We start from the raw sequence: 10191 nt of genomic DNA, 5'->3' as shown, positions 1-10191 counted from the left end.
TATGCATAATTAGGAGACCGCATTCTGTGAATAGTTTTGAATTCAGAAAAGCTTGCAAATTATGATTCTGAATGTTGCCAGGAGATCCATTTTTTTATACCCCATCCCTTAAAACATCATGTAAATGGACTGAAAAAATTGCTTTTGGAACATTTTATTTTAATACCTAATTTCGTGATAATATTCATTTTTTACAAGCTTTTATACATATACTGAGTCAGTTGATAACTTTTGTTTTTAATAATAATAAAAAAGTATTTCATTAAGTAATAATTTTATTTTAAATACAAGCTTTTTTGCTGACTGTACTTTTTGTTGATTGTTCTTTTATCATCATCTAAACTACATTTCCGTGCGTCTACATTAGGATGACCCGTAAAAGTAACAAAATTTGGAGTTGAATTAAATCATACAATAAGACTCCAAAAATCAATTTTAATTTGATTGCTTAGTAGCGACATCTCTTGTCCGGGTGAGCGACTAGTTCCGATGGGGTGCTGAAAGTTTCTCGATGAAGGCTACAGCATAGATGTCGCTAGTGTCGCTGCTTAAGTGACTAAATAGGAAACAAACAAGCTGAGATATGTGGTGCATAGAAGAAATTCGTGTCTGTATCACTGTCCAGCGGTGGTGTAGCGGCATAGCACGGAATGCACGGAGTCTTATTTTTCTAGTTTTTCTGTGCATCCATATTTCAGTTTGTATTTCCGGTATAATTTCGAGTTGTCCATTTTCCATTTGCACTAAATGACAGTAAATCACGGAATTAATGCAAGGCCACGTAAGAACTGCGGATGCGGCTAACCACGCGGTTTTAGCGCACCGTCTTGTTTGTCAAACGATACTTTGGACAGGGACGGCACGGTAAAACCACGCGCTTAACCGCATTGTGCGTACTTGCACTTATTATGTAACTAGCTTTTGCCCGCGGCTTCGCCCGCGTGGAATTCGGTTATCGCGCGCTGTTCCCTCGGGAACTGTGCATTTTTCCGGGATAAAAAGTAGCCTCTGTCACTCTATGGCCCAGAAATCTCTATGCCAAAAATCACGTCGATCTATCGCTCCGTTTCGACGTGAAAGACGGACAAACATACAAACATACACACTTTCGCATTTATAATATTAGTATGGATACCGTGTGTATACCCATGCGAATTTTACATAAAAATCGAGATTTTACAATCAAAGTGGAAAACTGTATACCGCACACGGCAGCGGGGTGCGGTGGCAGAGTGGTAATGATAAAAATTTCATTTCAATTCATTTCATTTCACTGCCACAGTAAGGTAGGTACTATTCTGTAACGTTACAATATATAATTAGGTATGTTACGTATGTAACCTCTTGTAATTTAAGCAGGCCCTATCGCCACAAATACACACATAGTACATTTTTAAAAAGCACCTACGTAACCGGCATCACTGTGAGCGCAAAAAGTTTTATACTAGTACACTAAGAACTAAATTTTATGCGACATTTATGTAATTCAGTCTCTGTTATTTCCGACCAAACAAACAGAGATGGCAACACAAATGTCTGTCAAATTAAATTTATGAGTGGTGAAACAGGACCTAAATGTTTGTTTAATTGTTCTCATCGTTTTGTGAACTACCAAATTAAAATAATTAGTAGACATAATTTATACTATATATTATAATATAGGTACTGTACAGTACATTAAGATAAAGTTAGATAAATGACTTGTCACACAATATTAGTATTCTAAACATCTCAGTTATTGCCGGTTCAGTCTTCAATCAGAGTAAAAAGCTCTTTTTTAGGCTTTATGTTATTTCTGCAGTATCTTTATTGTTATCTGTAGTCATTTTTGTTCTTTAACTGGCCTGGTGTCTCATCTTTGGAAGTTTTTCGCTTCAAGCTTATCACTTTGTTAGAATATTCTCCTTCACCAGTATGGTGTTCGCTGGTGGATGTTTTTCTCTTCTTTGTTTTAGTTATAACAAAATCTAAATCTGACGAATCATCATCAAAGCCAGCATACATGGGCACAGAGCGGCCACTCCTTGTTGACCTTATGGGTTGAATTCGTGTTGTTTCCTCTATATCTGGATTGGTGGGGGCCATACAGTAAAATTAGCAGACAATCTAGCTTGACGATAATTGTTGATAGACATCATTTTAATATAGACAGCAAGAGCTCTTGCTTTCTCTGCGGTGTAATGTTATTTGGTAACACACTCCAAGGCATTCTTCTGTCCTTGACATTTTATATCTCCCATTTGTTTCCTGGATGATGCTTCACATTCAGGAATCTCCTCCTTGTACATAAAAAAAAGTAGTTTACTTATAATAGGTATATTATTTTTGGTTTCATGACCATGACATATTTAGGTTAACTGTAAGAGAATTCCAGACTAAATGAAGTAGGTAGGAGTAATGTAATGAAAGTACTAAGAGGGAGAAGCAGTGAGCATACCTTTGCGCGCGAGAGTTCATCCTCTTTAGCAGTTGACTTAGAATTATTGAAAGCCTTTATTAAATCACTCATTTCTTCTTTAGTCAGATTTTCATCTTCTAATCCAAATTCTGAAATATAAGGATTTCTAGTCAGTTAATGAACTAGTATGATGAACTTTACATCCAATATAATGTAATAATTAGTAGGGGAAAGTGTTGTACAGCCGAAGACACTATCTATCCAGCCACATTCTCAAATATAATATATGCTAACCTAGGCCTTGACTGTAATTATTGTTTACTATACAGGTACAACCCCTAGTATGTACTTAAAGACCTACCTTTAATACCTTTAATTGCCCAAATTTAATTTGCCCCAATTTCACTTGCCAATAAAATATATATAACCATACTGTTTCAGGATTTTTTTAAATGTCATCATGAAATATTATAGAATGCAGTAGGTTAGGTTAGGTTAATTTAATATCAACTGAAGAAAATACTATTTCAGAAATAAATTACTTCATGGCAAATAAAAATTATGCAAAACAATACATTATGGCATATGAAATTTGGGCAAACAATAGAGAACCATGTAAAGACAATGAAACACTTACATTTAAATAAAATATTTGTTTGGTTACAGAAGGTTGCAGAAGAAAAATTTATATTTCTATAATATAAGATAGTGTCTGACCAAAACCAGCAACCAGTATTTTTGCAAGATTCACTAATTTTTCTTGCAAGTTTATGATATTTTTAGTATTTTCTCCCTTCATCAGTCATGTATTGAAAGAGTTAGCTATAGCTAACATATGCATATCTATAAACATTTACAATCTCACTAATATAATAAATGCGAAAGTTTGTAAATGTGTTTGTTTGTTTGTTACTTCATCACGTCTAAAGATTTTAGATGAAATTTTGTATACAGATAGTTTGTGTCTCAGGCAAGGACATAGGATAGTTTTATCCCGGAAAATTGCATACTTCCGCGGGATAGTGAAAACCGAATTCTACGCGGAATCGCGGGTAACGGCTAGTACATTATAATATGTATAAATCTTTATGAAGTAATAAAGTGCTAAGGAAAAATAACTCTACTTTTTTGGGCAGTCATGTAATAAATTGCCTCAATAAGTTTCCCTAATGCACTAAATACACGAATAACAAATTTAATGGCTGAATTACTAGAGCTGATGAAATATGTTTTTTTTTAAATAAATCAATCTATCTGCATTTAATTACCGGTAAGTTGATTCTTCATATTCTTTATTTCTGAATCGCAGCTATCGTCTGATAATGGCGCTTCCATGTTTATTTTTTTCTGTTTCACGGCTCTTAGTTATTCAAATAAATCAATTGCTTCAATTGTAATCAAATCTGATATTCAATAAACGCATGAAATACACATTGTGTACGATCGAAAAACAACATTGACGGTATTCACAGAAAAAAACACCAACACCACATAAAAAAACTTATAAACTGTCACTCACTGTCATGGCTCAGCTCATGTCAACGTCACGTCACGAAAACATAAACCTTTTTTAGCTTAGATAAGAGCTTTTGGCCAGGGAACAATGTCATACAGTGTCACCGGTGCAAGCTAACACCGTTAGAACGAGCAAAAATAGTCTTCTTGGTCTCACTCTAACATATTATACATTACACGATACGATACAATGTAATATAATATCACATTGTATCGTAACATATTATATCGATGGTGGAAGTCTCAATTGGCGTAAGGGACAAAATACCGAAAATCACTTTTAAACATAGAAAATTAGAGTTTTTTTTTCTCTGTCGATTGGTAGTATTCAAGTTACGATACGGCCCTTACTTTTGCTGTTATCAACATTTATTATTTTAAAATAAAATAGCTTAAGGGACATGATATAAAATATTTGAGCTGAAAAATGGCGTAAATGTATTATTTTTTTAATATTTGGGTCGTAAGGGGCTGTGGCAGTCTCATATGTCCTTTACGACTCGGCTCATGCCGTTAAAAAAAAACCCAACAAATATAATATAAGGGCGTATGGGTCAATTATTGTTTCATTGCCCTTTACACCCCAACATTTTATAACGACTAAGATAAAAAAACAAGAAGTTGTTGGGCGTAACCTTACCGCCTGTACCTATTTCTTGTACCTAACATCAAAATACTAACGCGTCTACCTACCTTCCATGCGCCGAGCGTTTGCGCATTGCACATTCGGTCAGTCGTGCCAGACACGTCAAACACGGAGGACGTATTTGATTGCCTACGTTTGTTCTTTGTCAACGCGCGTATTTTTTTATAAGATGCCAAAAGAAAAACAAAAGAAAAGAAGATTAAGTTGATGGATCCCCTAATGGCTTGACGTCGAGCTAACATTTCCGAAATGGAATTTCAGTCAAGGATGTTGAGGTAAATTTCTTTTAGCTACTTTGTTTATTTTAAGCTATCCTGACAGCTGTCTGACAGATCTTAATAAAGGAAGCCTGTGCCCAGCAGTGGGACGTATATAGGCCGAGATGATGATGCATATATAATAATAATTGGCCTGTATAATTAATTATGTATGTTGAGAGTTAAAAATGGTATAATCGGAACGTCGTAAGGGACATTAAAAAACAGCAATTTATAAAATAAGAAATACTTTTATGGGCGTAAGGGACATCAAAAGCTAAAACTAGAGTAAATTGTTGGTCGTAAGGGACAGTAACAAACAGACATTTTAAAAATTGAGGTTACTTTATGGGTGTAAGGGGCACTTAAAGTAAAATACCTTGCTTGCTTCTTTTAGTTAATTAAAATACATTGTTAATGTTAGGTCGTAGGAGGCATCAAAACAGATGGTTTTTAAAACTTGTAGTGATTGAAACAACAACTCAAGCAAGCATACTCCCAAATGTGCAAGAAATAGTGCAAGCAAGCATGCAAGAAAGCATGCAAGCAAGCATGCAAGCAAGCAAGCAAGCAAGCAAGCATGTAAGCAACCACCTAAGCAAGCTTGCAAGTGAGCATGTAATTTTGTCAATCAACTCAACAAACATGCAATTTTATCGGCCTGGGTTAGATGAACATCGCGGGCTACCCCGATCCCGCGATGACCGGTCTATGGTATCTCCTCCAGCGCTCATGAAGCGGGCTGGCGTCCCACTCCCTCACAGCTGCAAGCAGTGTGTTGGAGGAAGCATAAATAGTGCAAGCATGCATGCAAGCAAGCGTGAAGCCAGAAGGCAAGCACGCATGCAAACAACAAATCAAGCAAGAATACTCCCAAATGTGCAACAAATAGTACAAGCAAGCATGCAATCAAACATGCAAGCAAGCATGCAAGCAAGCAAGCAAGCATGTAAGCAATAATGCAAGCAAGCAGCGTTAGTACGCCAGTGGTGGTAGTGAAAAATCAGTTCATCATCATCGTCATCAACAACATCATCAGTTCGTTTATCGCTATCCTGCCGGAACTATGCTATTTTCCGGGATAAACACATATTTACTTGGCGATTTTAAACAGCTGCAATATCTTCCTTGTCAGGACCAAACCACTGGATTGAGCTTCACAATCCCAAAATTCTGTCCACGGAACGTCATTTCTACTCAAGAATGGTACGTGAAGCAGTTGAAATAAAAAAGCATAAAAATGTCAACCGGGACAATGGATATAAGCTTTCATCTTCGTGGAATCCTGTTATTAATAAGTGTCGACGTCGGGATGAGTGTTGTGAGTCGGTGTGATGGGGTGACAAATAAAAATCACCAAGTGCGGGTTGCGGGGGGTGCGGGCGGGGAGTTCTTCGAACTACCCGCACTTGATCACTAGTAGTGCCGGCACTCGTATCACGAACTACCCGCACTTGGTCACTTTTATTAGTCACCCTATCACACCGACACACAACACTAACAACGTCCGATCGTCCCTCCGAACATTCATCCCGACGCCGACACTTATTAATAACAGGATTCCACGAAGATGAAAGCTTATACCCATCGTCCCGGTTGAAATTCTTATGCTTTTTTATTTCAACCGCGACACGTACCATTCTTGAGTAAAAATGACGTTCCGTGGACAGAATTTTGGGATTGTGAAGCTCAATCCAGTGGTTTGGCCCTGACTCCAACAAATGCTCGGCTATGGCTGACTTGTTTACCTGGCGATTTTTAACAGCTGCAATGTGTTCCTTGACCCTCTCAGCTATTGTTCTTTTCGTCTGTCCGATATAGGAACTACCACAACTACAATCAACCTATAAACACCCGGTGTTTGGAAGGGAACGACATCCTTGGATGTCCTAATATGCCTCGCAAAAAACTAAAACTAAAACTAAAACTTAAGAAAATGTTACAAATTACATATTTTTTAAGGGGACGTGCAAAAAAATACGGCTTTTGCGCGTTATTTTAAATAATTAAAGTGGTTCTTTGAGTTAATTCACTATTTTTTTTAATTTTATTACTGGAACTTACGTCCAAATATGTAGCAAATAAAATATATGATGTCCTATAAGACCAAAAATCGGTTACTACATTATTTATTTATTTACGGTTTATGAGTGTAAGGGGCTATAACACCCGTATGTCAAGGGCGTAAGGGACAGCAATTTTCTTATTAAGCTTTTTACGAAAATGTCTATAGTTTCACGTTGAAAGCAAGAAAATTCAAGATTTTACGTAATTATAACGTCCTGCTAAGTTAAACATTAACAATGCTGTGAGGGTTTGAAAATTACCAAAAACTTCTTTTCGCTCTCCTGAAAAGTAGCATTTTGTCCCTTACGTCAATTGAGACTTCCACCATCGATATGTTTTATCGTAGTCTATAGTAGAGTTTTACATTTTTCCTTGTTTTTTCACCTTTCTTGTAGACATGGGTAATCTCAACTCCGCGAAGTGATCTGACTCACTAGATCCAGCTCCGGTGTCGGTACCGAATCCGCTTATTGAATCCGACTCCTTTATTGACTCCGGGTCTTTCGAGCGATTATTAATTTATCTATGGCCGATCCGCTCCGGCTCGGTTCGGTCGGTCGGTGTCGGTACGGTACTGCGGTGCCCCACCCGCTGACTGAACTGAAGTACAGTACAGATTCGTGAGAGAGAGAAAGATTTGTTCGTTAGTCCAAGTCCGAGTACCGAACCGAACCGACCAACCAAACATAGATAAACAAGTCCAAGATCCGATCCGCAGGGCTACTACGAACCGAACCGAACCGAACCGACCAACCAAACATAGATAATAAGATCCAAGTTCAAGATCCGATCCGCAGGGCTACTACGAAACTCCAAAATCAAAGTTCGTGTCGTGCGGTCCCTCTGACACTTATACTATTTAATACGAGAGCGAGAGGGACGGTACGATACGAACTTCGAGTTTCGTAGTAGCCCTGCCGATCCGATCCGAGCCGAGCGAGAGCGAAAGCAGGCGGACGGAGCGAGTCAGTGTGAGTGAGCGTGACGGCGATCACGAGCGAGGCGAGCCGCTCGATCCAGTCGGAGTTAGTAACTCCGGAGTCAATAAGATTTGAAAGGAGTCATTAAGGGATTCGGATCCGCTTGAGGATCTGACTCTTTTTGAATCTTCAGATCCGGATTTACCCACCTCTACTTTCTTGTTCAATTTTATTTCATTCGTTTCATTCATCTCATCATTCGCATTCAATCATTCAGTCAGTCAGTCAAATCCAATCAGTCTCTCGTTGTACATGCGTTGTACTTTTTGGTGGTGATGGAGTTATTGTTTATTTTTATATTTACTGAAACATTGCATTTTTACTTTGAAACTAAATCCAGTATAAAACGTCGGCTATAAGTATTTCAAAATATCGCATTACATATATAAGTGACACACGAAACGAAACGGAAAGTGCTGGGCAATATGATTATATCCATGAGTGGAACGGCTATTACCAGTGACCCTGGTTTTTATTGCTGCTATTTTGTAACACTAGAAAAAGTTCTAGATAGTTAACGAACCAGTAATACAACACGTCAATGGGATTATAGTAACGTGCATTTTTAATTACGTGGACTAACAATGGAAGAGGAATTACGATGCTTCGTCTGTAAGGAATTTTACAGAGAGCCAGTGCTACTGCCATGCGGACATGCCCTTTGTCGCGTGTGTGCGGTTGGCCTGCAGAGCCCGGTGCACGAAGCCGATGGCGCCGCGGCCACGGACTACCAGGAGGCGGACAAGGCTTCGGTGTCCAGCGAAACGGACAGCGGCGTGGTTTGCGGCTCGCGGCCTAACAGCTATGCTGGCACACCTGCCGCTACCGCATATCACAACGCAGCTTTCAGTTTGACATGCCCTGTATGCACCAAGCAAGTGTACTTAGACGACAATGGAGCAGAGGGCCTGCCACCGTTCCGCGTTATGCGGACTATTGTTGAACGCTTTGGAGGCGTTACTGGCGCACCACCCGCCGAAGAAGCTTGTCAGATGTGTGAAGGTGAGAGGCGAGCAGCCATAGTGAGGTGCGAGCAATGCTCAGTGCGTTACTGTGCGGGTTGCAGAGATGCTTGGCATCCTATCCGTGGGCCTCTTGCGCAGCATGAACTAAGGACCCTTGGCACAACATGCACTGACCATGGATCCCCGCCTGTCCTGTACTGTAATACTTGCCTAGTCCCTATATGCCAGCGATGTGTAAATGAAAGGCATTCTTCACATGTTACACAACCTTTATCAAGCGCAGCTCGTGCACATAAGGTATGTAATGTTCCACTTAATGATTTTAAGAGTCAAATAATCAGCATGATGCATCTGAAGTATCTGGACAGTTATTAAGTACAAATGACTATTGTTTCAGACTGAACTATCACAATCACTACAGCAACTATCTGAACAAGCCAAAGCCATGACAGAATATATTCAAGTAGTAAAAGGAACTGGTGAACAAATGAATGTAAGTATAACAATGTTGACATTCCAAGTGGTGTTATCTTGTACTTCCCGAAGTTCTCAATCCACATTGGGGCTGCATTGGAAACTACGGCCCTAAACCTCTCATTTTGAGAGGAGACCGGTGCCCTGTAATGGAATTACTACATTAGTGTCTCACTTTTTTATATCTGTTTACTGTTTATGTGTACTAGCTTTTGCCCGCAGCTTTTGCTCCCTAGGGAACTGCATTTTTCTGGGGTAAAAAGTAGCCTATGTCAGTCTCTGGCCCATAAACTATGTCTATGCCAGAAATCTCGTCAATCCATTGCTCCTTTTTAGGGTTCCGGAGCCAAAATGGCAAAACCGGAACCCTTATAGTTTCGCCATGTCTGTCTGTGCTATCAATGCTAGAAAGCTGTAATTTTGCACGAATATATATGTAAACTATGCCGACGAAATGGTACAATAAAAAATTCAAAAACAATTTTTTTTAGAGTACCTCCTGTTTGAACTACGACATTTGAATATTGAAATAATTAGCAAAACCGAATTAGGCAAGATATAGGTTTCACTTACAGTTTGTTCTGGCTCTATTCCTCAGTCCTAGGGACACATTTGAGACACACAGCACAGCACTTTCACAGTTTTTTATAAATAATTTAAAAGAGTGTGCGCTGGCTGGCATACATTTTGAGCTGTCAAATTTGCGTGCCTCTTGGTGGCGCCGCCGCGCGGGGAGAAAGCGGAAAGTTCATTCAGCCAGTATGTTTTTGAAATGTGCAGGAGGTTTTAATGCACATATTACTAACTAGCTTAAGCCCGCGACTTCGTCTGCGCGGATCTAGGTTATCGCGCGGTGGCGCCCTCTACCGGAATAAAAGGTATCCTATGT

General features: G+C 39.1%; 1 protein-coding gene across 1 annotated transcript; it reads left to right on the top strand.

Moving 5' to 3' along the window:
- The first annotated feature begins 8108 nt into the window (after positions 1 to 8108).
- Positions 8109 to 9417, top strand: LOC141445393 (E3 ubiquitin-protein ligase TRIM9-like). The gene is made up of 2 exons (XM_074111233.1): positions 8109 to 9125; positions 9226 to 9417. The coding sequence occupies exons 1-2, from the start codon at positions 8448 to 8450 to the stop codon at positions 9415 to 9417; spliced, it is 870 nt and encodes a 289-aa protein (XP_073967334.1). The 5' UTR covers positions 8109 to 8447.
- Positions 9418 to 10191: the final 774 nt, after the last annotated feature.

This window comes from Choristoneura fumiferana, chromosome 2, assembly GCF_025370935.1.
Source record: "Choristoneura fumiferana chromosome 2, NRCan_CFum_1, whole genome shotgun sequence".
In the NCBI taxonomy this organism is placed as follows: domain Eukaryota; kingdom Metazoa; phylum Arthropoda; class Insecta; order Lepidoptera; family Tortricidae; genus Choristoneura; species Choristoneura fumiferana.
The sequence above is the reverse complement of the archived record's forward strand: the minus strand, read 5'-3'. Positions and strand labels throughout refer to the sequence as shown.

Bases quoted from the DNA above. Each gene is read 5' to 3' on its own strand.
- LOC141445393 (XM_074111233.1), top strand. From the start codon at position 8,448: ATGGAAGAGGAATTACGATGCTTCGTCTGTAAGGAATTTTACAGAGAG. The intron at 9,126-9,225 runs GTATGTAATGTT...CTATTGTTTCAG, and splicing joins GCGCAGCTCGTGCACATAAG to ACTGAACTATCACAATCACT.